A 27,340-nucleotide genomic window follows, 5' to 3' on the forward strand; every position below is an offset into this window, starting at 1 on the left:
TAAACACATCAGGCCTGGGGGCACTCTGGGCTGCAGGCAGGGAGGTAAGGGAGAGTAACCCAGGCCAGATTTCTTCCTTCTTGTCTCCCTAAGGATGGTCAGATGAGTCAACACCATGTCCTAGCCCTCCCTCCTGAAGAATGCACCCCCCCAACACCTCTCCTATCTTCTCTGATGTCTACCTCTTTTTCTAAGATGTCTTAGTATCAGTGACCTTGATTTAGGTTTTCCACCTGCCCCAAAGGGTTGGTAAAGACAGTGGGATTAAATGCATTTCACACAGAACAGAAGGAAGTTGAGGCCCTGCCTCCTCTTACCTCTGCAAAAAAGGCCTTGAGCTGGTCTAGGTGCTGGAAGATGCTAGGTGAGTTAGTGTCCAGACGTGCAAAGCGTTGGGCTGCTTCCTCAGCTGAGAGCCGTGCCGGATGTGGCTCCTGCGGACAATGGTCGGTCAGCACTGTGGCCTGGGCATCCCGGGCCACTGTCTTCCAAGCCAGCCTTACCTTCAGCAGCTGACAGGGAGTCTGCCCAAAGTTGCTGATAATGCCCTCCAGAGCCTTCCGTTCCCGCTCATCTGCCACTTGGTCCAGGTCCACAGCCCCTGAGCAGGAAGGCAGGGTGGTCAGGACTCCCTCTATGCCCTTTGCGTTCATGCCTCCTCTGTACCCCGGCCCCCACGTGAGTCCAGGGCACTGCTCACCCTCATAGGTGCAGTAATAGAAGACGTTGAGGGCCTCTTCCGCGGCTGGACCCCGCTGTTTGTAGCCAAAGATGAGGTCGATCCACTGGTGCAGGTGGGCAGACACATACTCTGACTCCTGGGAGTGACAAAGGGGCAGTCAGTCCAGGGACAGCTGACCATCACCCCACCCCTCAACCTGGCTGCCCGCCTGTGTGTGCTCATCTCACCAGAGCCCGGCGGTGCTGCTGGATGAAGTCTTCAGGAGAGCTGGCCCACGGGGGCAGCACCACGTCTCCCACCTTCTCGTTGGTCAGCTGGAGGCAGCCCAGGTCAAAGCCTGGCACAGAAGACTGGGTCAGCTGTCTGGCTGCGCCATCTTCATCTGCTCCCTGGCCACCCCCAGCCTGTGCGCTCCGTCCCCATGCCTCCCACCCCAACGCCAGCTCTTACCGTTCTGGTTCTCTAGGAAGTCCGGAAAGTAGAAAAACTCTGGGATGAGCTCCTTCACATCGGCTGGACTCTCCAGGCGGGCCTGCCAGGCTGCCGCCACCGAGTGGAACTGCCGGTCAGAGCAGTCAAAGCTGGGGAGGGGCACGGGCCAAAGTGAGGAGGGGCGAAGGGGGACACGGAGGGAGAAGTTGTGGCTGCAGGAAAGCAGGGAGCCAGAGAGCCTGGGGTGCCTGGAAAATCTGCCTCTTCCCTTCACTGCCCAGCCCCGCCCCACATGATCTGCCCACCCCGCCCGGGGCCGCACCGGCCACTCTGCAGCTGGACGTGCAGGGAGGTGAAGGGTTCCACACGGATGAGGTAGTGCATCACGCCTGCCGCGTTGGAATAGTGGGTGCCATAGTGGAACTTGTCAATGGTGCCTGCTGGGTCCTCGAAGCTCTCATACCTGAGGACACAGTTGACGGAGTCAGCAGAAGGCCACCCCTTGTCCCTCCCAACTCCTGAGCCCAGCCTTGTCCACACACTCACTTCTCCCTCACGAGCTGGGCATGCTTGGGGTTCACCACACCAATGGGTTTGGACAGGTCCCGGAAGACGGCTGGGTTGCTGAGGTCCAAGGCTGGGGACACGTAGTCCTGTAGGACCCAGGGGAACTGGCCGCCCACCCAGGCAAGAGCTGCATGAGGGTCCTGATGGCCTCCCTGCCACCCTGCCCTGCCCTCACCCTCGCCCTCAGGAAGATGGGCAGAGCCCAAGGGTCAGGTCAAACCATGTGGAGGGGCTGCAGGGGAGCAGGAGGGACTGCCTGGGACAGGATTCCCTTCACGGAAAACAGAGGCCAGGACGGGAGGAGAGTAGGGCTGGGTGTGTGTGGGGAGGGGGTGGCAGGGAACAGAGGCCAGGTCTCAGGCAGCACCTGCCTAGGATGAAGCTGAGAGCTCGGCCCACCATCAGTGCTCATACTTGGGTGAACCGGGGCTGGCAGAATAGAGGGGCAGGGTGGAGGCGGGAGCAAGCCCTCACCACAGGGTACTGAGATAAGTCATTGTAGGTCCGCCCCGCGATGGTGTTGAGTTGCATCAAGTACTCGAAGTTGGAGATCTCACGCTGTACCCATTTCTGGGAGGCAAGGCCAGGGGTAGGCAAGAGGTGAGCCAGTTGGGCTGCCAGCACTCGAACCAATCACAGGGCCCTGACCTCACCCGCTCCTCACACCCCAGGGCTCTCACCTGGGTAAGGCCTGAGGCGCGCAGCATCTCCTGGGGGGAGCGGCTGCTCAGGTAGCCTTGGGTAGGGGGTCGTAGGCGCAGGAGCAACGAGTACACCTGGTTCCGTACCTGGGTGTGGGGCGGGATGGGGCAGGGCTGGGGCCTGGGGGCCTGGAAAGGAGATGAGGCTGCGGCCCCGCCCACCTTGCACGGGAAGTTGAGGAAGTAGTTGGCCTGATCAATAAAGAAGAGCTCAAGTGCTGAGCGGCGCAGGTTGAAACGCCGTAGGTGGACCTCGCGCAGCTGGGCCAGTGGGCGCCGGAAGTCATGGCCGATGCCTGTGGGGACAGACAGCGAGTGCAGGAGCCAGTCGCCCTGGCCCCACCAGACCCCAGCAACCCCTGCTGTCCCTCCAAGCAGCTCCATCAGAACGCACCTTCCTCAGTTTCGACACGCTCAGTGCTGCCATCATAGAAATACACGTGCTGTGTGGTGACCTCCAGCAGCCCTGGGACCACAGCTACCACCGTGACCAGTTGGCACTCAGCTGACAGCACCAGCTTCTCATGCTGCTCGTCCAGTTCTGCTGCCTCCAACCTGGGGGCCAGAACCCACTTCAGGTACTAGGCCCTGGGACCCCCTTCCCAACAAGTCCAGGGACCACACTCCCAGAGTGCCACCAACTCATGAGGTACATGGCTCATGACTCCCAGGGGAGAGGGAGGAGCTGCCCAGGGTCCAGACTGGCCAGAAAACTGGGCCTCTGAATGCCAGGACATGGACTCCTGTCCCCAGCTTCTCCTCGCTCAGCCTGTGCCCACTCCCATGGGCCCCTGTCCTGGTCTGGTTTGTGTTTCTCAGTCCTGCTCTGGGGTGCCTAGCCAGGGAAGAGCTACCATCTATCCGGGTAGACAGCTCTGCCCAACCCCTCTCTTGATTTTGGACCATCATTTCAGGGCGTTCAGTGCTGCAGCAGGAGAGGAAATGGATTCAGGAATCAATTCCACTGCCTGAATGCACACACTGGAGCAGACCACTTGCCCGCCACCCCCCACAACTCTGTCCCAGCCCCACTCACGCCATCTCCAGTGCAGCCAGATCATCCTCGCCCAGCTGGTCTTCCTGCAGCTCCTCGGGTAGGGTGCTGACTTTGGCCTCTTTGGTCACTGCTAGAGGCAGCGAGGCCTCCTCGGTGGGTGTCAGAGGAGCCTCACCTGCAATGAGCCCAGTGGTGCTCAGCCAGAGCTAGGCAAGACAGGGCATATGACGTTGGATGACTCAGCACACCCTCTCACCCAGGTTGTCGCGTAAGGCGCTGGCTTCCTGGTGAGGGTTGAAGTTGTGGTTGGGCACCAGCTTCAGACGCATGCGCGAATATGTCTCGGCACTGGACAGCTTCCAGCGGGGGGCCGGAGGGTCCCTATAGATATGTTCCCAGTGGTGGTCATGAGTAGGGGGCAGAAGTCTGTAGACCCTCTCTGTTATTCCCAGGCTTCACCCTCAAGGCACCCTCCTGGCCCCCCCAAACCTCGCCCACCTCAGGGCCCAGGCCCCGCAGGGGCTAGAGAGCTGACGCCACAGCGCCCCCCAGTGGAGCAGGGCGGTAGAGTGCTGCGTTGCCTGTTGTTTTAGCGCCGCTGCATAGCGCAGCCCCTCCAGGCGCGCCCGCCGCTGCGCAGGTTCCAGCACCAGCTCCTGGGGGGTTGGAGGAAAAGGTGAGTCCCTTCCTGTACTGCCCCCGTTTCTCCACCCTGTCCCGTCAGCCGTGCCCTGGGTAAACAAGTGGAGCAGCTCCCCGTCCCCCACCTCGGGCCGCACACCTGGAAGGCCCGACGGCTGTGCGCCCGTTCCCGCTGGCGCCGCTGCCCACTGCTCATGAGCATGTCGTAGCAGGTGTTCCAGAAGCCCGACATGAGGTCATGGCTCTTAGCATAGGTGTCCATTTCGAACTGCGACATGGTGGGCTGCACCTGGTGGATCGGACAGGGAGAGGAGACCAGTGCTCGATGTGGGTCCCAGCCTCCACTTTTCTTCCCGTGCCCCTACCTCCAGGCACCTGCTTGTCGATGAAATGACGCCATTCGGGGGTGGCACAAAAGGCCTGGAAGTCCTCGAAGAAGGTAGGGCTGCCGTTGGTGGGCGGCAGGGAAGGCAGCCCCCACTGAAGCCCCAAGGGCCCGTAGGCACGGTCCAGCAGCGTGCGCACCAGCGGCACCAGCCATGAGCATCGCTCCGCAGCGGCGACTGCAGCGGGGCGCTCCTGGTCCCCAGGGGGAGTCCCTGAGGGTGGGGTGTTAAGCGCCCGTGCCAGAGCCGCCTCCAGCTTGGAGAGCACATAGCAGGCCTCCTCCCGGCGCATGGGCACTGCGGTCTGCAGCAGCGCGTGCAGTTTCACATAGGCCTGGGCGTGCAGCTGGGGATGGAAGGGGTGTGGGTGGCACCAGTCACTCCTAGAACTCCCTACACCCATCACACCCCCCTCCTTTCACACCCACCCTGTGCTCACCTGTGGGTCCTCCAGCAGGATGTAGCCAAGCACGAGGCGCAGGCCAATCTGTGCCATCTCTCGGAGATCCGCGGTGCCATTGGCCAGGTGTGGCCAAGCTCCCAGACGATCAAGCAGGCTGCACACACCTTCAAAGAGCTGCCATACGCCACATATTCCAGGCAGCCATCACCAAAGGAGGCCAAGAGCCCATGGAGAGAGAGCAAGGTAAGGTTTGGGCTGGGGGCCAGAGAGGTTTGAACATACAGACAAACCTAGGCTCACAGACACCCAAGCTACACGTGTGCACTCATCCACCTCCCAGACACCCTCAGGCGCATGTCAACGTGGTACTCATGCCCCTCCGAGCTGTTGTACCTTCTCACTCCACAGCTCCTGGTTACCGTGGCCCTCCGCGCACAGAAAGTCCTGCAGCAGGCGCAGCAGCCAAAGTGCATGCTGGGTGAGGCTAGCCAGGACCCCAAGGGAGGCCTCTCTGATGTCAGTCAGGGCTGATTCCAGCATCATCTCCAGGAGGCTGGGGTTGGGCAAGGGACTCAGGTGTCTCCCTGACCACCTTCCTGGCCCCTGAGGAATTCCCCCAAGGACCTGCTCCCTCCCGAGTCACCCCCTCACCTACGCTTGATGCAGTCTGGTGGGCGCACAAGCGTGGCTGAGGCCCCCAGCTGAGTGAGCACAGAGAAGACCTGGCCGCGCTCCCGCCAGGCAGCCTCATCACTGCCATCCACGCCCCGCCAAGTCACCGAGAACAGCACGTTGGTGAGTAGGTTGCAAAGCTCCTCCTCACAAGTTTGCTGTAGGCACAGTGGGTGTGTGGGGTGTGGAATGGAGAGGGAGGGAATCACTGACCCCCCCCCCCACTATCCCTGTTCAGCACCTCCACCTGCCCACTAGTAGGGAAGGCAGAAGGCAGAGCCTTTGGTCAACAGCCAAGATGGCCCGGCACTGAGGACCTAAAAGAATGGTGTGGCCCTCAGCCACTGCCTGAATTTCAGGGAGGATATGGGGATTCCAGAGACTCCCAGGAGGAGATGAGACAGTTCACACACAGGGTTACCCCACAGTCCTCACAGGCCTCAAGGACTGTCCTGGAATTCTCTAGAAGAATGCCATAAAATAAGCAGAGGCCCATCCCCAGACCTGGAAGCCCAATGTAGGACCCTTACAGCAATGCTGCCCATGGGCCCTGTAAATTCCCTGCCCCACAGGCTCCCTTGAGGGCCTCCTGAAGCCTGGCTAATGCCCCCAACTCAGTCTCAACATGACTTGCTCTGTCCCAGGACCCCCCTCCCCAGAACACACTGCAGATGAAAGCTACAAGAGGGCAGCAGTGGGGACACCCCTTTGGAAAGGCCACACTGCCTGCCGTGTGCCCTCCCTTGGTGCCAGGCAGTGGTGGAGAGTGAAACCGCCTCACCTGAGGGTTACTGGTATTAGAGGTGTCATCCCCACTGATGGTGGGCTCTGGCAGGCTGCCATCCTCCAGCACATTGGAGAGACTGGAACTGTGGCGACCATGGGCGGCAGGGAAGGGCCGGGGCCCATCCAGTGGGGAAGGTGTGCCAGGCTGGCTGGCTGGCGTCAGAGTCCCACTGCCGCTGCCGCTGCCACCACCAGCAGTGTTGCCTGAGCCCACACTGGCCCGTTCCAGGCCCAGCTCAAAGGGTGTGCAGAATGGGGAGAGAGCATGGTAAAAGGCATCAGGGTCAGGGCAGGGGACCTCTGAGGGCAGGAAGACGTCCGAAGGCTCAGGTGACTCAGTGGGTGGCTTGTGTAAGGCTGGCTCCGGGGAGGTGGGTGGCTCAGGAGAAAAGGGCAGGGGACTGCTGGCTGTGACAGCTTCCAGGACAAACAGCCGGGTTAGCACGTCTTGCCAGCCAGCCTGTCGGGCCAGCAGCCGCACTATGTCTGGCTGTCCGTAGATGAGGTGGAAGAGCTGCCGGGCCAGGGCACAGCAAGTGAGGGACTCATCGACAGCCTGTCCCAGACCCTCCTCCTGGGGCCCTTGTTGGGGAGGCCTCCAGAGACCTCTCATCACAAGCAGGCAAAGTCAAGTCCTCAGGGTAGGAGCCACCCCCCAGCCCTTGACAAAGCTTTCACTTCCCACTCACCTGACGACAAATGTCCAGGCGGACGCTGAGGTCTGCCTGGAGGGACAGCTGCACCACAGCCAACAGATCTGAGAGGTTCAGGCAATCTGGGAGGACGGCCAGAAAGGGCTTGAGGGACTGACCCCAGAAGGGGGCCATGCTCCCTGACTGGCTCAGCCTTGGCCCCTGTACCAACACCTCCCCTGTTCCCACCTGCCCCGGTTCCTGGATCCAAGTCACCCCTCCACCTGCCTGCCTCTTGGCCCCAACCAGGCTGTACCTGCCCCCAGGAACAGCCTGTAGAGCCCCTGGCAGAGCTGCAGGGAAACGGCCCCCTCGGGCAGGCAGGCGACAAGACCCTGGAGACCATAATCTCGTAGCCGAAGCCGCTGGCGGCTGCGCTCAGGTAAGCGCTCATTCTGCTGCAGTCTGCGCAGGATCTGTGCGGGGGTCGTTGCAGGGGTGAGTTTCAGCATAGGGAAGGAGTTACTGTAGGAGGGGAAGTCACCTAGCAGGTGTGTGGCTCCAAGACAGGCCTGCAAAGGCAGCTTCATCTGCCAGTTGGAGGCCAGCTACACCTCCTTGGACTCAGGCAGGGGCCCCAGTGAATGGGATGCCAAGTAGGGGGTGAGCTGGGTGTACCTTGCAGACTCGGTCGGGCAGCAGGGGCATGGACCTTGGCCGCACCAGCAATGCCAGCAGCACCTCAAGGTTCCCTGGCTCCAGCAGAAAGACAGCCAAAGACTCCTGTGCTGGTGAGCCCTGCAGCAGGGCCAGCAGCAGGTCCAGCGCACCCACCACCTGGAGATACAAAGTCTCACACTGAGCTGGGCCCCCACAACATGGTCCACCCTCCACCCCTCACCCTTGCCCACCTCCAGCCTACCTGGCCATCGTCACCCGCAGCCGCCAGAAAGTTCAGCACCACCTGCAGGTCATCAGCGGAGGAGCTCCGCACTAGGAACTCCCGCGCCAGGCCCAGGAGTGAAGTCTGCACCGTGCGCAGGTCATCAGCCGCTAGGGGGCGCTCCCGCTGTGGGCTGAGCAGGTCCCCACAGGCACACGCATCCAGGGCAGGGAGAACACAGGAGCATGGAGAGGAGAACAGGGGACGTGGGCAGGTGAGCTGGAGGACTCAACAGCCCTGTCCGCAAGGCCAGAGGCTGTGGTGTCAGCACCCCCGGCCCATCTGCCCCAACCAGCCTCACCTGTAGTGGGTGCGCAGGGCATCGAGGATGAACTGGACCCCATACTTCTTCCGCAGCTTCTGTCTGTGCTCACGGACTATGCTAGAGACGTACTGGATGTGGCCTAAGTGGGCATCAGCAGAGAGCTCAGGCCACCAGGCTGAGCTGGATCTCTTCCTCCTCCAGGACAGGGCTATGCCCCTGCCAAACCCTCAAGGGAGAGTCATGCTCCCCTCAGACGCCTCAGGGCAGATGTGCCCCTCAGATCACCCAGACCAGGGTTATGAGTTCTCAGAACTTCCACCACCACCCTGCCTGGCGGCATCCCCTCACCTACCTAGGCGCACAGCAAAGTCGCTGAGGGTCCAGAGGTGAAAGTTGAAGAGCAAATGCTGGTAGAGCAAGTACAGGAGGGGCCCACTGCCCTCGGCTGCCACCTGCTCCATCAGCAGCTGGGCGGACATGAGCACATTCATGTCCATGGCCCAGCTGGGGACCTGGGTGGGGAGGAGCTGGGGTGAGATGTCAGGTCCTGCCTGCCGCTCTCAGGCCTCCCAGCTTCCACCCTGCCCTTTACCGGCAGATACGAGCATCCTGCCTGCTCAGAACCCTTCAGTGGCTCCCTGCCTTCTCTGAAATACAAGCTCCCAGCCTGCTGTGCAGGTGCCGGGCCCCAGACTAGGCCGGTACTTCTCTTAGACCCTCTGGTCAAACCCTGCCCAGACTTTCAAGGCCCTGTTCAGATGCCACCCTTCTCAGGAGGCTCTCCCTGGCCAATGGCTTCAGGTTCCCCTTCTTGGTCCTCACAACCAGTCCCCTTCATCAGACAGGGCAGCCCCCTCCCCACCTGTCCCAGAGGACCCCACCTTGCGCAGGAGGGCTCCAATGATAGCAGGCCCCTGGCACTGCACCAGGCTCTCCTGGTTCACAGCATGGCCCTGCAGGAAGTTCCGCAGCATCAGCAGAAAGGCAGCCACTGCATTTCTCTCCATCCGCTCCTCTACCACCACCAGGAAGGGGACAGATGTGCGTCAAGGGCCTGCCAGTGGCCACAGAGACCTCAAGCACTCCAGCCCCCCACCATGCCAAGATCTCCTCCCCCCAACTCAGGCACCAGGAACACTTACCTGAGGACTTGCCCAGCGGGAGGAGCAGGCCCTGGGTGTTGTGGCTGGAGGTCAGTTCGGGCCCCACAAGGTCGTGTGTTTCTGCGGGACCAGCCTCAGCCTCCTGGGGCTGTGCAGCCACTCGCTCCAGCAGGGGCAGCAGGGCACCCATGCCTCCCACACAATTCACCACATCCTGGGGGTGGGGGGCCACAGTGAGAGGGCAGCACCCAGCCATTTCCTGCCCCACGAGACCCTCGAGCCTGGGGACCTGGGTCTCCCCAAGACCTTCCAGGATACATGCTACTCCCCAGCCTGCCCTGCACACACCGCCAGCATGAGCACACACCTTCACGTCCCAGGTCTCTACCCTGTGGCCCGTCAGGCGGCCATCTAGCCCGTGACCAGGGGACAGGTCCAGGCAGATGTTGTTCTTACAGGCCTGGGGACAGGGGGTGAGCAGGCAGCAAGGGTCAGTGGGGGAGGGGGTGGCAGACAGAGGGTGGGAGCCAAGGGGAGGGAGTGGGGTTGAGCCAACTGCCCCCGGCCCCACAACACCTGAGGTGAATAATGGAGGAGCAGCTTGGTGCCAAGCTCATGCAGTTCACCGTCGGGCTTGAAGGGTGCTGTCTCATTGGGCCCTGGGGGGTGGGAAGGGGCTTCAGACCTGGCTGGGCTTCCGGCTAAACCCCACTTAGAGCCCGCCTCTTCTCTGCCTGATCAGAGGAAAAAACCCCAGGGACCCCTTCTCCCCACTGGACCCCTAGTTTCTGGCCTGGGCACTTTGTAAGCCCTAACCACCAGGTTTTGGGACAACGGGTTAGGGCTGGGGCGGGGTGGGGGTTGGGGCGCTGCGTACCCAGGGTGCACAGGGCCCGCAGGGCTGCCACCTGCAGGGCTTCATGGAAGATGGCCACGGCCCCCAGCTCGCCCTCCAGGGATGTAGGGCTGCCCCACCGAGTGTCCTGTGTGCCTGCAAGGGTGGAGCTGACGCTGCCCTCCTGCAGGGGGGCCACCAGCCCGGACCCCCAGCCAAGCCCTGTGGTGGCCGGGACTGACTGGGAGCGGGTGAGGGAGGGGTGAGTGTGAGCCAGGGCAGCAGGGACTGGTGGCGCAGGCAGCCCCGTGGTGGTGGTCGTTGTGCGGTGCCCAGCAGAGCCGATACAGCAGGAGGAGAAAGGCTGCGGGGCCAGGGTTGGGGGACTGGTCAGGTCACAGCAGAGCCTGGGGTTCCTTCCACCTGCATCCAGTTCCTGAGTGACCCCCAAGAGTGCAGACCCCAGAGGCTGAGGCCTGTGGGGTGGGGGAACACAGGGGCTCCAGGCCCTACTCTGTCCAAGTCCCCCAAGCTACCCAAGCCTCCCCAAACCCTGTCTGGCACACCTCACTGAGGGAGGGGCAGCGAAGGGGTGCTGTCTTGACCAGATGGCCGTCTTTGTAGACATGGACCAGGTTCTGGCTGAAGGGCCGGCGCCCAGGCACATGGACGATGGCCACACAGTGCTAGAACGGAAGCCACAACATCAGGCCATACGGTGGCATCTGGTGTCCCCTCCACCCTCCCTGAGCCATATAAGGATGGAGGCTCACCCAGGCAGAGTCGGCAAAGGACACTTCAGGCAAGCTCATGGTCAAGTACTCCTTCCGGGTGCACACGGCCACCACCAGGGTCCCAGCCGCCGTGAAGAAGGCTTCAAACCCTGAGCCACTGCTGGTGAAGAAGCTGGGGGCAGGCCAAGCCAGTTATGCCTGCTGGTTCTCCCGCTCACCCTGGCACTGTGCCTTAATCCCTGGCAGTCGCCCACCTGTACAGTTGCTTTCGCTGAAGCGGCCGGGTGGGAGCTGGCGCAGGTGCTGCAGCCGCGGAGTGCAGACAGAGCCAGGCGTGGAAGGTGAAGCCAGGTCCAGGCCATCGCTGCACAGGGGGTACCATGATACCCGCCATGCTGGGCGTGAGGTCAAAGTACCGTAGGGCTCGTGCCGGGCCCCGGTGCCGGGCCATGCCTGAGAGCGCGCGAATGATGGCACCTGCGTGTCGGGCGTTCCCAGCCTCGTCTCCGCCCGGCCCCGAGTCCAGCCCTGGCGGGGGGCGAAGCAAGTGCCGCAGCTCCAAGGGCCTTAGCGACACGTGGCCCAATGCTTGCAGCAGCGCCAGCAGCTGCTCCTGGCAGCGGGCTCCCAGGGCTACCCCCATGCTGAGTGTCTCCAACAGGCAGCCAACCAGACCGGCCTGCACACACGTGGCACGGCTGGCAGGGCAGCTGTCACAGAGCCACCAGAGGCGCTGTGCTAGGAAGAGCCGCAGCTCAGCGGTGGGCAGTGCTGGCAGCCACCGCACCAGCACCAGGACTGGCTGCTCGTTGCGGATTGGAGGCGGCGGACGGGTGCTGTGGTCGCCCTCCACAGCCTGTGGGCGGAGAGAAGGAGATAGCTCCTGGCAACCAGCATGGAAGAGGCCACCCTACCAACAGTGGGACTTCCTGTCTCTGTTTCCTGGCCTACAACATGGGAAAGCAACACGTGCCACCCCATCCTGCTCATAGGTTGTGTCTGAGGCTCAGGAAAGCCAGAAGTGCATGGAAAACCGTCACTACCAGCAACAGTCCTCGACTTTCCGTTGGAGTTGGCCTAAACCCTACCTGCCTGTTCCCAGGATCATCCTGGGGCTAGCTAACATGCAGCCACTTCTAGGCCCCATGCAGCCCAGAACCCTCACCCCAGTGACACTGACGCATAGGATCAGGCCACAGGTCACACTATATGCTGGCCATAGTCAACCCGGTCCCCTCAGGTGGAGAGCTCACCTTCCGTGGTAGCCCTGACTCAGTCCCGACTGCTCTGGGGACCCTGACCCCAAGCCCCTGCCCTTACCATGTTGAGTAGTTCTTGTAACAGCCGATGGGTGGGGGGACCGTGGCTCTGCAGAACCTCGTGCAGGTGAGGGTAGCCTATGCGCTCCTTAAACACCTCCTGTGCAGGGATGTGTGGAGAAGAAGTGAGCATGTATGTGGGCCCCAGGGCAAACTCGCATCCAGTGGGAACCCTGGAGGAAGCACCACCTGTCAGGGCTCCCTCACCTCCTACGGCTAGGAAGGGTGGGTTCACCTCAGAAGGCTGCAGATGATGGTCAGCCCCAAGTATCCTTCCCCTCTCCAGCCCTGACCTAGGATAGCCAGCTCCCAGGACTAACTAATGACGATACCCACCCAGTGGGCTGAGCTGTACCCCAGAGGGCAGATGGCTACCTCCCCAGCTCACTTGCTCTGACAGCCACCATTCAGGCCAGTTCTGGAGACGTGTGGTCAATTTAACTCCCACCCCGTATCGCCTACTGCAGTGGGACCACAACGTCCTCACCTTGGCTGAGGGGGAGCCACTCATGATGCAGGTCAGCACTCTGATTACATGGACTGCAATGGCATCTGTGCCCTGGTCCAGTACCTTGGGGTAGGGAGGGGCAGTCAGGAGAGGCAGATGCCAGGATGTCGCAGCTGGCAGCACCCTGCAGTACAAGGGGTTTAGGGACAGGAACAGATGCCCCAAGGCAGGTAGCTGAGCTGGCTGGGGGCCCTGGGACTGTGGCAACCCTGTCTGGGCACCAGGCCCTTTACTCCCTGCCTGAACTGCTGTGACCCTCACCCCAACCCTAGGGCCCTCTCCGAGCAGCTTGGCAAGACCCACTTTGACAAAGAAGCCAGGGAAGAAACAAGGCCAGGAAGAGCCTCACTGGGACAGAACAGTGAACCCTCTTGCCACTGTCCTCTGCCCTCCACTATCTGGTGGGCTTATGAGTCTCAGTCCCTACTCATCCCCACCCAAGCTAGACACACATGTGCAGGCAGGCCAGCAAGTGCCCCATCACCCATGATGATTGACAGGGGATCAGGGAATTTAGGGACAATCAATCACAGGATGTTAGAACCAGAAGAACCTTCGAGACCTTCAAGTCCTACCCTACCCCTTTCCCCCAGATCCAGCTGGGAAAACTGAGGCTCACCCCAGCCAAACCCGACAGCCAGAGGCATGCTGCTCCCTCACCCTGCACTACTGAGGGGTGAGGGGTCAGGAGGGCTTGAAGAGTCTGTCAGCAGGTGCTAGGCTGTATTTTGGCTCCACAGGAGGGGTGAGGGGTCAGGAGGGCTTGAAGAGTCTGTCAGCAGGTGCTAGGCTGTATTTTGGCTCCACAGGGCCCTTGGTCCCAGCTCTGCCTGACTCCCCAAGGGGCCTCAGGCAACTTTCTTCCCCTCTCCAGGCCTCAGTTTCCTCATCTGTAAAAATCAGGGGTTTTACTGGCCCCACTTGCTTTGTAGATGAATGGACATGCAGGTTCTCAGAAAACAGCCAAGTGCAATAGAAGCACAGGCTGCCTTATGAGGACAAAGTCAGGGTGGGGCTCTGGAGGTTAGAGCCCAGGTACTGAGCGGCCAGAGAGGGTGTCCCATTCAGAGCCCCTGACTGACACCCTGCAGCCTCCTGTGGGCCCCATGCAAGGTAAGGCAGGAAGCACATCATCGGGGAGGGGGGTGATGGGAAGATGAGGAGATTGGGAATGCCCAGTGACTGCTTAGGGCAGGTACAAGGACCTATGGAAAGAAGTGGCCCCTTGTGGGGGGCCTCCTTCTCTGAGTAACCATGGCCAAATCCCTAAGTATCTGGCTTCCTGACTCCCTTTCTGTGCAACAGGGACGGGTAGTTGAGTTTCGAAGGTTCCTTCCAGCTTGGCATAGCCAAATCCCAGCTCCCAACAGTAATACGAGGCAGAGCACAGATCACTCCTGCCCTGTTCCCTAGAATGGGGATTTGGAAGGTGGGTGAGACAGCATGGGGGATCCAGCCCCATTACTAGGCCACACCAGGCTTTATACATATCTGCTCACCCCCCTATCCTCCCTGGATAGTGCATAAGGGCTCAAGAGGGAGCCCCGGGGTGGGGGGTTGCCCAGGGACATGGATGCCTGAGCTGGTCAGCCCCAGGATGGTACCTTCTGGACATCGGGCTCGGTCAGTAACCGGGTAGCCAGGTCACTGTCCCCCTCAGGGGGCGCCCGGGCCTGCAGGTACAGCTGTGGGGAAGGGGGAGGGCACAAAGTGGAGCAGGTAGAGGAGAGAGAAGATGGGGGAGGGGCAGGGTTAGAGCAGGACCGGAGCAGCTGCCAGGGCTCTGCCCCAGAGGGAAGGATACGCCCTGAGCCCCAGGCCAAGTGCCCCACCAGGCACTAGGGAAGAGCAGAGGGGCTGAGCCACCCATGCCCTGCCCAGAGGGACAGAGCGGGCACAGATAAGTGAGCAGGAATAGGCACTGCAGCCAAAACAGCTGAGACGTCTTCCTGCCCCTACATTTGGGGCTGGGGAAAAGGAAAACAAGGGCCCAGGGCAGCTCCCGCCTTTCCACAACACCCACCTCATATGGGGTCCAAAGCCATCCTCGGCGCCGGGATCCCCCACTGAATTACAGGCCATCCCACTAGCCACGGCCCCCCCAGCCCCGTCTGGCCCAGGTTTCCTCAGCAGCAGCTTGGCACCCACCCATGGTGCCCTCAGCCTCGGGGTTCCAGGCCCTCCACCCCAGCCTGGGCCCCGCCCACCTTGCTGTTCTGGATGAGACGAATAAGGTGTTCAAAGCAATTGTTGCTGAGGAAGGTGGCCTGCAGCACTGGACGGTCCTCGCATGTCAGCATCGTGGGGATGGCGTCTGTGGAGGGCTCAAGGGTCAGCCCTGCCCAGGCCCCTCCCAGCAGTACCTCCACTCAGCCTTAAACTTACTTCCCACGCTGCCTGTCCAGCCTTTCCATCAGCACCTGGGCCTTCCCCTTCCAGTGCCACCTTCCCCAGAGCCCAGGGGCCCATACCCACCAAGCATGCTGACCCGCAGGGTGACAAGAGCCTCTTCGGGGCCTGGACTTGGCCCAGCCGGCCAGTCAGTATTAAGGACACGGAAGTAGCCTTCAAGTAGGGCTCGGAGCTCTGGCCCCCGGGGAGGTGTGCGGCTGGTGTGCAGGACATGTACCGCACCCACCAGCGCCTCCAGTGCTAGCGGCACTAGGCGGGGGTCCTGGGCTGGCCGGTGGCCCCAGCCCCGTACCACACCCAGCAGGCCCTGCACAGAGCCAGCGCTCACAGCCTTCTGCCCGTTCTCCTGCAGGTATGGGGAGAGACGGGCAATGGGCAAGGGGCTCACCCAGCAGAGACACCCTGAGATGGCCACCCTCTGGCCCACAGGCTCCTCCCAACCTACCTTCCCTCCCGCAAGGACAGCACCAAAGAGGTGAATGAGACGCAGTAGCAGCGTGGAAGGCAAGTGATCTGCATCCTGCAGGCTCTCTGGACAGGGGAAATGGGGGGGCAGGGGACAGGGCAAGATAATGTCAAAGCTTGCAGGGCTGTGGGTCCAGGGGGCCACACAAGATGCGGTGGGGGGAGTTGGCCAAGGAACATGGCCGGGAGGCCCACTCTGAGGGAGAAGACCCAGTTCTGTGCTAGGGGGTCTAAAATGTCATACCTCTATGCTAGGGGGTCCGAGGAGGACACAGCCCTTCTTTGGGGAGCTTGTAGGGGACACAGCCCTGCCCTAAGAGCCCAGCCAGCTTCCCAGATCCTTAAGCCCCAAAGTGGGGACCCCAGAGTGAGCATATAAACACCCACACTTCCCCATGGCAACCCAGGGTTTAGTTTCTTAGATGCAAATTTCCTGGTCCCTCTGCCCTGTGACGGTTGGAGCTTCCCGTGACCTGCTGTATCTGCCATACAGATGCCCCACACACCACCCCATGCACCCTTGCTGGGGACTTCTAGGGGCTTTCACAGTGTCATATCTGGGAGGCCCACCTGGCCCTGCTCCAGCAAAGCTGGACAGGATGCTAGGCCATGAAATGAAACCCAGAGAGCAGAACGGACCAGCCCTGGGTCACATGGATTAGGGGTAGGGAGAGAGCTGGGCTGCCTTGATTCTGGTGGGATGGGGTGGGAGGCCCCCAGGGGACAGGGCTTTTGACGTGAGGCCTGAGAATGCTGTTGGCCTGTGAAGGAAGAGGAAACAGTCTGGGCAAAGACTCAGAGGTGGAGTAACTAGTTGGATTCTAGGAATGAGAGGACAGGACCATGGCTGGAGAGCAGAGAATGAGTACGGCTGACAAGGAAGGCTGTGGGGGGTGGGGGGTTTGATCCTGATGGAGTCAGGCCACCACTGAGGAATTTACAGCAGCGGGAACAAAATCCATTGTATTTTAAGAAGAGTACCCAGGCTGTGGGAGAACAGAGGCAGGGGGCTCCCCAGGGGCATTTCTCCTCTCGGAGATGTTATTCCTGCTCCAGGCTCCGGTCCACAGCTCCATGGGGTATCCCAGAAACAGAGATATTTTCTAGCCCAATAGGCCACCGTTTTCCCAAACCTGGCCTGCCCCTGTCCAGGCAGCATCCTCCTCCAAGCCCATCTAAAGCCCTGGCCAGTCACCCTCCAATGAGAGGAGGGAACCCATGAGCAAAAGGTACCCAGGGAGAATAGATGGTGTGAGATGTCCTGGGGGTCAGCTCCCCCAGAAGAGTGGGAGCAGGGAGAGGAGACACCTAAACAGTGTCTGGAGGAGGAGTGGAGACTGGGTGTAGCTACAGGACAAAGGGATTGGGATTGGACCAGAGAGTTTTAAGATGGTCCAGATCAGAGTAGGGTACAGTGACTGGGGGGGGACCCAGGAGATAGGAGAGAAGGAGGAAGGGAAATTGACACCTCCCGAAAATAGAAGTTACTCATTTTGTCCAGACATGCTCTCCCTCTCCTCTCTGCCCCTGAACTCCTACTCGCCTTTGGAGGCCCCCTCAAATTCCCATGGTTCTCCCAGCCCCACATGCAGCCTCCAGTAAGTGGATCCTGTCCTGCTTATGGGATGGGGAACTGCAGGAAGGGCTCAGGTTTGGGGGCGGGGCCAAGGGGGCCAAGTGAAAGAGGGGGTGGGGCCTGACCTTGGAAGAAGGTGCTGAATTCACAGGGCAAAGTAGCAGGAGGGAACTTGTATTTGCTCTTCTCCTTGGAGCTGATGACTTCCCTGGTGGGGATGGAGTGGGCAGAGGCCGAGGTGAGGCCAGCATTTTACCCATCCTGGGTGATCCTCTTCTCACCAGCCTGCACACCAGCCCCCTCCCACCTCTGCCCCTTGGCCAGAGTGGCCACCCTCCTCCTCTCCCCAGCTTCCTCTGGGTCCTCTACCCGGGGACTGCCTCTCACCCACTGTGCTGGCGTCGCCAGGTTTGATAGGGGTCAAAGAGGCCTTCACAGAGAAGCAAGGCATGCAGGGCTATGTTTTCCAGCTGGGGCCCACAGCCCTCCTGCAGTGGTGGGGGTCCTTTCAGCTGCAGGCATGGGGAGAGGGTGGAGGGGGGTTAGCTGAGCCATGGCTACCACCTGCCGCCCCCCAGGGTACAGGTTACCTCACCTCAGCCACCAACCGGGTCAGCAATGCCAGCACTCGGGGCACCAGCACCTGGCCCCAGCCTGCCTCTACATTCTCTGGGTTCCTAGGGAGTGAATGATGGGAAAGGTCCCAGTGACATGCCAGCCCCGACTCTGGCCCACAGTCCCACGGTCTCCCACCGTGGAGAAGACAGCAGGGACCCACCTGCAGAGAATGATGAAGAGCTTGAGCAGCAGCAGGGCTTGCTCCAGGTCCCCCTCGTCCAGCTGCTTGGCCAGCACAAGCAGCGCATCCAGGGGTAGCAGCGGCACCTCCGCACCTGCCTCCTCCGGCCTGCAGGGAGGGGAGGGTCACCGGGCGCCAAAGACCCCTAGGTCTCCCGCCCTCCACAGAGCTCCAGCCTCACCTGCGTGGCTCCAGAGAGGATAGTGAGATGCTCTTCTCGAAGGCACCCACAAAGGCCTTCAGCCACTGCTGCAGGTAGCCCAGGTCCTTCTGCAGGAAAGAAGTTCAGGGGAACAGTGGTGGGGGCAGAAGGGGCCCAGTGGGTGGGGGGGCCAAGAGGATGGGGACAGAGGTGGAGAGTGAATGGCGTTGGACAGGAATTGGAGGCAGAGCAGTGAGGTGGAGAAAGGGAGTGAGGGATGGATGGGGAAGGAGGACAGGAAGCTGGAAAGTCAGCATCAGAGGACTGCCATACATATTAATCTCTCCCCCAGGCCCCTCATCTGCTTTTCTCAGCCTCCCACTCTGCTCCCACTTCCTGAACCCTTGGGGACACAGACAAGCCTGACACGGACAGGGGAGGGGCTTAAGCATATACATGCCTGGGGTGTGGCTGTGGCCCACACTGTTGCTGGGGCTAAAGGTCTCACACCCACCAACCTCCCCCAACCAAAAGCCATGGACTGGGCTCTCTCCTGCCACCTTCTCCCAGCTTAGCAGCAGCCACCTGCAGGAAACCTTCCCTGACTGTATATCCCAGGATGCATGTTCACCATCAGCCATGCAGACCGATGCACACACACATCCCCCACGTGTACAGGCAGAGGGCCCTACCTCGCCCCAGGAAACTCCGCCCACCCTGGCTGGTTACCTGGACCCCAGGTCCCAGAGCTGGTTCCATGGGCAAGAGGGACAGGGGCTGAGCCCAGTCTGGGCGCCGCCAGGGAAACTTTGATGTGAACGGGAAACGTCCCCTCCCGCCCCAGCCCTGGGGCAGGAAGCGCAGAGTCACGGTGGGGGAAGGGGGACGCTTCCTCCCGGCAGACCGCAGGGATGTGGGGGGGCCTGGGGCACCCAGGGCCGAGCGAGAGAAGCTGTGAGGGACCTAGCCTAGCACTGAAGGCGGGGCCTGGAACACAGAGGGGCGGGGGTCACACTGCCTTGGGTGGAGCTTGTGGACCAGAAACTAGTTCTACAACCATGAGTCCCGCAGTCAGGGCAGGCCTATCCAGGGACAGGTTCTGATCCCTGCTCTATAGTGCCCTTCATTCAAGGCACCCACAGGCCCCCGACCTGGGTTTAGGGCCTCCGGCCTAGGGAACGATGTAGGAGGACCCATCCATTCCTTTGCCCCGCCCCACTGCCGTGTCCCGGCTCCCCACCTGGCCCTGCTGGTCTTTCTGCTGCAGAGACACTGTAGAGTAAGTCCAGGACTAGCCCTAATCTGCTCCAACCTCCAAGCCCCTCCCAGGGCATGGAGTGGGTGGTATCCTGGACCTGAGCGCCTCCTTCCATCCCTCCCTTGCCCCCTCCTTCCACACTGGCCCCATCTGGAGATCCCACCCTAAACAGCTGAGCTCAGAAGGCAACCTTCTTTCCCAGGGACAGAGAAGCAGGGTGGGGACCATACTGGAGAAAGATGTAGGGGCAAAGGACACATGACAGGTAACACCTGGCTACCTGAGGCTGCAACTCATGTGCCACGGACCTCAACTCAAGGACCTCCAGAACTACTGTTGGATGGACGGCTAATTTTTTGCCACTTGTGGGCCCCAGATCACAGGTCAGGACTGAACAGGCCCCAGGTAAGGGGCCTGACCCTAGCAGATGGGACCAGGCCCCCAAGAAACCTAGGCAAAGCAACCCTCCACCCTGTGGTCGGGCACCTTCCTTGTGCATTTTGTCACAGAACTGAGGCTCAGAGAGGGGCTAAGGCCACCAAAGTGCAGGCCCATACTACCATGACTAACTCTCCACTCTCTGCGGCTGGCAACCTCCCTGCTCACCTACCTCTGTCTACACCTCTTCTTTCCGTCAACTAGCAAAGACACCATAATGCCCAACCTTGAAACACCAGAGCAGGCCAGAGCTCTTAGACTCTTTCTTTTCGATTCTTCCCACTGCAGAGGGGGAAATGGGGGGCCCCAGAGAGGATGCCTCATTCACTATCACAGCTGCAGCTTTATCTCTGAGGATGTTGAAAAGCCAGACCTTTGTTCTAGGCCAGGACCACTCATAGTGGCTAAAGCCAGCCAGCTCAAGCTGACCCCATGACCCATGACCCTGCCTCAATGACCCCACAGACCCCTGTCTACCTTCAAAACTGTCCTGACACCATGCTCCCCTCTTCTCCCTCCAAACCACCCCTAGTCAAACCACAGTCATCTCCCACCCCAAATATGAGTCTTTTTTACTTACAGATAGAAAACAAACGATAGTTGCCAAAGGGGAAAGATGGAGAGGGGGATAAATTAATCTGTTCGGGATTAACAGATACACATTACTATATATAAAGTAGATAAATAACAAGGACTTACTGTATAGCACAGGAAACTATATTCAATTTCTTGTAATAAGTTACAGTGGAAAAAAAGCTAAAAATATATATGTATGTATACATGTAACTCAATCACTTTGTTATACACCTGAAGCTAACGTGGTAAAAAAAAAAACCAAAACTACACTTCAATAAAAAAAAAGGGGGGGGGGGAGGAGTCCTTTTTGGCCACTGTAGCTCTGCTGAGCACCTGATACCCTGCATTTGACCATGTCCCCCTGCCTGACCCAAAGATAAAGGCTCAATTGCCAAGCCAGACATTCTGGGTCCTTAGTCCAATCAGGGCCTGCATCTCCAGCTCCTCTGCCCTCTGCATCTGTGATTCACATCCTCCTGTGCAGGCCTCTGCTCTCCCCACACCCCCTCCCATGTGTGACTTGGGCTTTTGGTATTTAAGCAGGAACCTCCTGTCCTCCTCATGGCCATTACCTGGACAGGCCCCTCAAACTCTGCACGCTCCTGCTTTCCATCCTTAGAACACAGCCTTGACCTGTCCAGTGCTGCAAACTTCCAGCAAATCCAGGCTGGGCTGGGTTCAGGGCTGAGGCAATCAAGGCAACCTTTGTGGGCTCTGGAGGGGACAGGAGGGATCTCAAAAGCACAGAACTAGGGGTAGCTGCCTGTCCTGACCCTGTGGTCTCACCTCTTCTCCCTGGGAGGCCTCAGCCTGGCTCTGACCTGGGCCCCATGGCTTGAGGCTGCAGTGCTGGAGGGTGCGGGAGACGTGCAGGCGCCAAGGCCAGGAGGCAGGGCAGGGCCCGGGAGCACGAAGGCAGTGCTGCGTGTGGAGGGCTCCAGAGCTGGGGAGATGCGGCTGTGCTGCTAGGGCTCCCCACACTCCTCGCACAGGCTCTGCCTTGGCCAGCTCCCCCATCCCTTTCAAGCTCTGAGCAAGAACATCAGCAGGCCAGCCCCGTCCCCACCCAACCCTGACTGGGCCAGGGTCCTGACCGTGTGCCCCTGTGAAGGCAGATGAGGAGCAGCCACATTCCTCCCAGGGTCCTGCAGCAGGGAAGAAAGCTGTGGGTCTGGGGGAGGGGGGAAGTGTCTCTGAGTCACTCCTGTAGGGACCCCAATCTATGCCCAACCAGCCCTGAGGACACTCAGTGCTGGGGGAGGGGAGCGCCCAAACAGTCCCTGGGTAGGCATGGAACTGCCACTTCCTCAGAACTCTGAGGTAACCTGGGAGGGGTGAGGGCAGGCGGCTATGGCGTGGACAGGTGGGTGGGGCTGTCAGGGAGATAAGGACCACTGCGCTTCAGACACCATGCTGCCTGAGACGGGCTTGCCTCACCCCAAACCTGACATCAGCCCTGCTTTGCCCCGTGTCTCAGGGCTCAGACCTTGCCCCAAATCCTCCATCGCTACCCAATTACCTCATTTGGGGCTCACAATGGGGCAAAACACAGAAGTTCCTTAAATAGCACCCGGCACCTCGGACACCTCCAGGACACATCAGTTACCACCACTGTCCGCCACTGTCAGCCAGTCAGCCACCCTACCACAGGCTCACGGCAAGTCCACAGCCTCACCCGACATCTGAAGCCCTGCAAGGGTGGTACCCACCTCATCTCCAGCCTCAGCACCCCATATTCACTGAATACCCCGGCTCAAGGATATTACTCCCTGTCCCTACCCTCACAGGCCTGCATGTGCTTTGCTCTCAGTGTTTTCCTCTGCCTAAATGCTCCCCAGCAGAGCCAGCACCTTCCCCAAAGACCCAGCCCTGTGTGGTGCTTCAGAGGTCAGGGGTGCCAAACTGAATGTGGTTGAGGGCATGGGTTCTCCAATCCAGACCTCGTTCTCACGCTTGGTACCTTGGTACTTAACATTAAGCTCTTGTGATTCAGCTGCCTCTTTAAAGCCATCCCTTTGCTTCACAGCTAAAGGCTCTCCAACCACACCCAGCAGTACATGGTAAGGTGAGTGGGAGCTCTACCCCCAAATCCAGGGGCTCTGCCTTCCCAAGCCTTTGGCATTCTAGGGCAACACTCTTCTTCTCCCCACCCACCTCCACGAGTGACAGGTGAATGGCAGATCTTGGTTAACTGGCAGAGTCACGGTCCCATGGACCACAGCTGGCTGTCCCAGGCAGGCAGAATGGGAGGAACTTAGTGGGCCCCAGAACAGCACTAGGAACAGGGCAGGGAGAGAAGACTGGACTCCACAGTGGGTGACTCCTCCCAGTCAGAGCTGCCTAGGTGGTAGTAAGCACCCCACCTCCTGCAACAGGCAAGCAGAAATGGGACAGGGTGGGATGGGGCCTGCTCAGGATGACCTCTTTCAGGTCTTCCCACTCAGCATCAGCAGGGGGATGGCAATGTCAAGCTGCAGGTGGCTTCTGGCTATACCAGGAAGACTAGAGGTCAGACTTGGAGGACCTCAGGCCAAGGAATGAAGCAGGAACAGGGGACTTCACCAGGGGCAAGGACAACTGAGGCTAGTGGTCTAAATGCCTAGGTGGCTGGGCCAGTCTCTCCCCCTTTCCTGGGGAGAGGGCCTTGAAAGGTGTGAACCTTCAGGTCTCCATAACACCCCCCCAGGGCTTAACCTTCCCCTTGTCCTATCACTATGGAAACCCGGAATTTCCTTTCAGGGTCCCCATAGTAACCGACCTGTTTCCATGGGGACCCCACACTTCCACATCAGCTCCCCAGCTACCATAACAGCTCCAGGGATTACCCGCCCCTCCCCCAACCCTGGACTCTGTGCTACTCTCCCCGTCACCTCAGTCCCTACCCCTCCCCTAGTAAAACAAAGGCAGGGAGGAAGGAACCCTGGTTGCCCCTGTGAGGTATAGAGGGGGAGCCAAGCACCAAGGAGGCTATTCCTTTCTCCCACTTCAAGAGGGTAAACTGAGGCACTGGTATGACACAGCTAAGGTCCCAGAGGGAGCAGAGGGCCTGACAGGTTTCCATGAGGCAGGAGAGCTCATTAGTCAAGGGTGAGGGACCAGGGAGGGGTGAGCAGAGCAAGGCCACCTAGAGCTATGACCTGACCCCTCTGGAACCCTGAGTCCTCAATGGTGTAACTGGAGAGTTCAGCCTGGGCTGCCCCCCTGTACTCTGAATGCCTGTCCGTTCCTGACCTTTGAGACCCTGAGTGCCCCTCATCTCTCATGCTCCCCGGTGCTCCCTTTCACTGGGGGGCTGTTGAACAATGCCACTGCTCCAGCCTGAAAAGTGGCCACTCATTTACATGTCACGCATAACCTTTACACACTGCCCAACTGCCAGCTTGTTGAGTGCTGTCCCCAGTCCCCTTATCCTCTCACCCCCTTCCTAAGCCCACACTGGGGAAGCCCTGCTAGACTGAGGCCAGTCCATCCTACTGGCCTCCTTCTCATTCCTGACAACTTGCCTCTCGTATTTCCCACTGCCATATGCTTTCTCCTCCTCTTCCTGAGCCCTCAGCCCTCAAGGCCCAAACTCAGTCCTCTGGCATGACATCCCTGATCTGTCACTGCTGTGGGGCCTATCTCCTCCACCCAGCCACTCAGCTAATACCCAAGAAGAACCGACTGAAAAATGTGGGGTGCAGGGGAAACTGCAGAGTAGCAAGCACAATGAGTATGCAGATGGGGACATGCCTGGGCGCAGGTCTAGCTTGGTCTTGGGGGACAGGAGAGGAAGGTCACCTCAGACCAGACAGGAGGGAGAAGGCTCCACGCAGAGAAAACTGCTTGTGCTGTCCCAGGGTGCAGTTCCACCTGAGGCTTCCTGCCCACAGGGCTACACCTTTCCTGGGTAAAGGAACACAGGACTGAGGCTGAGCCAGAGCTCTGCTGGACTCTGCCCCAAACTTGTCCAACAACCTTGGTTTCCCCACTAGGGCCATGAGGGGCTCAGACTGAGTGATGTCCAGGGCACTCTGGCCCCTCCTTCCTCCTTCAGTAGCCACCCACAACCCCTCACCCACACGTGAACCCCAGCTAAGGAGGGCCCACAGAGGTAGTGGGTGGGTGAGTTTGAACTTGGGGTCTATGAGGCGAAAGGGAGGGCAGAAAGGGGTTGCTCCTGGGGCGGGCCTAGAGCCACAACTGGGGAAACAGGTTTGCCAGCTGATGTCAGCTCTCACGGCTGAAGGGAGGGGCGCAAGTGTTGGGGGAACCTTCTGGCTGGGTGGCTGGCCAACTCAGGGGTCTCTTAACACCCTGTATTAGTTCAACCCCTTACCTTATCTTAGCCTCTCCCCCAAGCACACACACGATAGGTCACTAGCAGGGCTCAAAAGCAGCACAGCCACCGCTCCTGGGGAGTCCAGCACAGAGGGTGGGGACCGTGTTCCGGGAGCAGAAGCAGGACCAAGCCGGCAGGAAGGCAGTGCTGGGAGGCTGGCTAGAGCTTCCTCTCCCCAGGCGACCTGGCCCCTCCCGGCTCCTAGGTTCACACTCATATCCTGGATTTGTCTGCCTGGCCCCAGGACGTCCCCTGCCTGCCCAGACTTCCAAGGCTACAACCAGCTAGCCTGTGCCCCATACCTGCCCTGTGAAGTAAGGAGCTGGAGAAGGAGAGGGGACTCAGCACAGATGAATGCTCAACACCTGTGAGAGACTGACCATCTGCAGAGCTCAGCCAGAAGGGGCAGCAGGAGGCAACCATGCTGGACGTACAGTCCAGGGAAACTGTTTAAAGACAATCTCTCCCAGCAGCATGAAGACCCACCACTAACAGCCACCAGACTCATCACCTGGTTCAAGCCCCTCTCCACCCAGCCACAGGTGAAGAAATTAAGGACCAAGAACCTGCCATGGCCACAGGGGTAATCAGAAGCATGAGAGCCAGGGACAGGTTTCCTTCCAAATCTTTTGCTTCTTCACAAGGGCCAACCTCTGGACATGGAGACAGAAACACTGGAGTGAGGGGATCTAATGGGGCAGGGAAGCAGGAAAATTCTCTGGCCTGGACAAGCCATACTGGCTACCCCTCTGCAAAGTCCAGACCATCCAAGATCAGGGCTGTGCCAAATTTATAGATAGGAAAGCAGAGGCTCAGGGGTGTAAAGAGAGAGAGAGTCCCCACCAAAGAGGAACTCTATTCTAAGCATTGCCTCTTGCCAGGTGCCTGGACTTTTCACCACCTGAGCAGGCTCAAGAAGCTATGGCCTGGGGGGAATGTATAGCTCAAGTGGTAGAGCACATGCTTAGCATACACTAGATCCTAGTTCAATCCCCAGTACCTCCTCTAAAACAAATAAATAAGTAAACCTAAAGCTATGGCCTGAATTCCAGGTCCCTGGGGCCCCAGACCTGACCTGCAGTCCTGGGAGACAGTTGGCCAACCTCCTCACAGAGGGTCAGCTGGTTTGAGTATGAACTTCCCCCCAGTGACGAGATAAGGGGCACACAATAGTTCATTGTGCCCAAGGTACACCTGAGCCAGGAGCATGATGCCAGGCAGGTGCAGGGAGGGAGGCTGGTGCTGGGTAAAGGGGAGGGAGGCATTACCCTGGGTTCCTTCCCTGCCGTGGATGCAGAAGGAAAGTGGGGGCCTATGTGTGTGACATAGAGTTTGGGGGACACCTGGGTCAGAGTTGCTCCCTTCACCATCTGAGGCCGCTTGAGGTAGTTTCTGAGACAGGAGGGGGAGCTCAGGAGGAAAGGACCTCCCTCCAACCCTTTCAAACATCCCCACCCTCAGCATCCAAAGCGAATCTTTTCTTCTGGCTGGACCCCTGGAATCCACCACTGCCCACCCCTCTGCTGCCCCCTCCCCGGTTCGGGTGGGGCTGCCTGGGGTCAGGGAGAAGCTCACTACTCAGTTGGCTGCATGGGATCTCATGAGTTGACTCAAGTCGGACCGAAGTAGGGATACCCTCCTTGTGATGCCTGGATCCCCAGCCCACACAGACCCGTTGGCCACGACCACCCAACGCGGCTGCGCCCACAGGAAGGGCAAGCTCAAATGCAAGCTAAGACCCCCTCCCGACCTGGCCAGTCTTTTTTTCCCCCGGGCCTCAGTTTCCCCATCCATAAAGGTAAGTGCCCTGCCGTCTTGGTCCAGGCCTCTCTCCTCCGGTAAAACCGAGGAGGCGCGGTCTCCACCCAAGTGGTTCTTGTGACCTGCGTACCCGCGAGGGTCGTCTCCAGGTATAAATGCCAGGGCACCGGCGGGCCGGGGGCGTACACGTGTATGCGGAGCCCAAGCACGCCCCGCGCGAGCGCATTTATGCGGCCCAGGTGGCGCTGGGCACAGGTGCAGCAGGAGCTGGGGGCGCTGAGCTGGGGGCACGGCGGGCGCGGGGCGGGGCGGGCTCACCTGCGCGTAGTAGAGCAGCCACAACTCGTAGAGCCGCTCGGAGGCGGCCATGGCCCGGCCCGGCTCCGGCCCTGCTCCACGCCACCTGCTGCCGCCGCCTCCTCCGCGCCGCCCGCCAGTTGCCCTCGGCCAGGCCCATGGGCGGAGGGCGTCACTCCAGGGCGGAGCGGCGCGGTACTACTTGGGGGAAGTAGTGCTGGCCCCCGCTGCGCTCCTCCTCCTCCCCGCGGACCGCAGCCCAGCTTCCTGCACTTAGCGGCGGGCACCGCCGCCCCGCCTCTCCCGGGACCGAGCAAAGGGCGGGGCGTCTGACGGGAGGAGGAGCCTGAGGTCAGGGCGGCTCCGGGGGGCGCCCAGCAGCCCCACCCTCTGCAATCCGTGCCTTCACTAGTGCCTGGGGAAGGGCCATTCTGACCCTCTCGGACTAGGGTCGGGGTGAGGGATTCCAGACTTGCTTTAAGTCTAGATGTGACTGGGACGCAGCCCGCCTGGTTGGAATGGCCACCATTCGTGCAAGGGACAGGCTTGCGGGGTTGGGGGAAGGGGCTGCGGGCCGGGTGCAGACAGGCAGTGTCCTTCCATAAGTAATGTTAACAACAACCATCACGACCAGCTTATCACGTGCCAGGCCCTGGACTAAGCGCTTTATGGGGCGACTGAAGTGCCA

General features: G+C 60.2%; 1 protein-coding gene across 10 annotated transcripts in view; it reads right to left on the reverse strand.

Annotated features, from left to right (window-relative positions):
- NBEAL2 (neurobeachin like 2) overlaps positions 1 to 26,948 on the reverse strand; it is a 29,984-nt gene extending 3,036 nt beyond the window's left edge. The window contains exons 1-46 of one of the 10 annotated variants that reach the window (XM_074345008.1): positions 26,674 to 26,948; positions 24,054 to 24,158; positions 18,041 to 18,129; positions 17,839 to 17,967; positions 17,656 to 17,737; positions 17,448 to 17,572; positions 17,186 to 17,268; positions 15,465 to 15,550; positions 15,083 to 15,365; positions 14,815 to 14,921; positions 14,212 to 14,292; positions 12,587 to 12,670; positions 12,101 to 12,199; positions 11,035 to 11,636; positions 10,820 to 10,952; positions 10,613 to 10,732; positions 10,089 to 10,410; positions 9,788 to 9,870; positions 9,579 to 9,671; positions 9,251 to 9,425; positions 8,990 to 9,123; positions 8,461 to 8,620; positions 8,145 to 8,247; positions 7,823 to 7,976; positions 7,579 to 7,737; positions 7,217 to 7,376; positions 6,958 to 7,043; positions 6,264 to 6,782; positions 5,462 to 5,640; positions 5,204 to 5,363; positions 4,847 to 4,984; positions 4,397 to 4,753; positions 4,161 to 4,310; positions 3,878 to 4,035; positions 3,636 to 3,760; positions 3,419 to 3,554; positions 2,777 to 2,937; positions 2,362 to 2,678; positions 2,156 to 2,251; positions 1,661 to 1,785; positions 1,437 to 1,577; positions 1,133 to 1,263; positions 910 to 1,019; positions 701 to 818; positions 504 to 601; positions 318 to 434 (exon numbers count right to left, since the gene is read on the reverse strand). In XM_074345008.1, coding sequence (XP_074201109.1) covers positions 318 to 434; positions 504 to 601; positions 701 to 818; positions 910 to 1,019; positions 1,133 to 1,263; positions 1,437 to 1,577; positions 1,661 to 1,785; positions 2,156 to 2,251; positions 2,362 to 2,678; positions 2,777 to 2,937; positions 3,419 to 3,554; positions 3,636 to 3,760; positions 3,878 to 4,035; positions 4,161 to 4,310; positions 4,397 to 4,753; positions 4,847 to 4,984; positions 5,204 to 5,363; positions 5,462 to 5,640; positions 6,264 to 6,782; positions 6,958 to 7,043; positions 7,217 to 7,376; positions 7,579 to 7,737; positions 7,823 to 7,976; positions 8,145 to 8,247; positions 8,461 to 8,620; positions 8,990 to 9,123; positions 9,251 to 9,425; positions 9,579 to 9,671; positions 9,788 to 9,870; positions 10,089 to 10,410; positions 10,613 to 10,732; positions 10,820 to 10,952; positions 11,035 to 11,636; positions 12,101 to 12,199; positions 12,587 to 12,670; positions 14,212 to 14,292; positions 14,815 to 14,921; positions 15,083 to 15,365; positions 15,465 to 15,550; positions 17,186 to 17,268; positions 17,448 to 17,572; positions 17,656 to 17,737; positions 17,839 to 17,967; positions 18,041 to 18,129; positions 24,054 to 24,158; positions 26,674 to 26,724 — 7,224 coding nt within the window. In that variant the 5' untranslated portion in view covers positions 26,725 to 26,948. Of the gene's footprint in view, positions 1 to 317; positions 435 to 503; positions 602 to 700; positions 819 to 909; positions 1,020 to 1,132; positions 1,264 to 1,436; positions 1,578 to 1,660; positions 1,786 to 2,155; positions 2,252 to 2,361; positions 2,679 to 2,776; positions 2,938 to 3,418; positions 3,555 to 3,635; positions 3,761 to 3,877; positions 4,036 to 4,160; positions 4,311 to 4,396; positions 4,754 to 4,846; positions 4,985 to 5,203; positions 5,364 to 5,461; positions 5,641 to 6,263; positions 6,783 to 6,957; positions 7,044 to 7,216; positions 7,377 to 7,578; positions 7,738 to 7,822; positions 7,977 to 8,144; positions 8,248 to 8,460; positions 8,621 to 8,989; positions 9,124 to 9,250; positions 9,426 to 9,578; positions 9,672 to 9,787; positions 9,871 to 10,088; positions 10,483 to 10,612; positions 10,733 to 10,819; positions 10,953 to 11,034; positions 11,637 to 12,100; positions 12,200 to 12,586; positions 12,671 to 14,211; positions 14,293 to 14,814; positions 14,922 to 15,082; positions 15,366 to 15,464; positions 15,551 to 17,185; positions 17,269 to 17,447; positions 17,573 to 17,655; positions 17,738 to 17,838; positions 17,968 to 18,040; positions 18,130 to 18,730; positions 18,839 to 24,053; positions 24,159 to 26,673 lie in introns of those variants that run through there. The other 9 variants (XM_074345007.1, XM_074345010.1, XM_074345009.1 and 6 more) reach the window with 9 other exon arrangements.
- Positions 26,949 to 27,340: the final 392 nt, after the last annotated feature.

The sequence above is a fragment of the Camelus bactrianus genome, chromosome 17, assembly GCF_048773025.1.
Source record: "Camelus bactrianus isolate YW-2024 breed Bactrian camel chromosome 17, ASM4877302v1, whole genome shotgun sequence".
Taxonomy (NCBI): Eukaryota; Metazoa; Chordata; class Mammalia; order Artiodactyla; family Camelidae; genus Camelus; species Camelus bactrianus.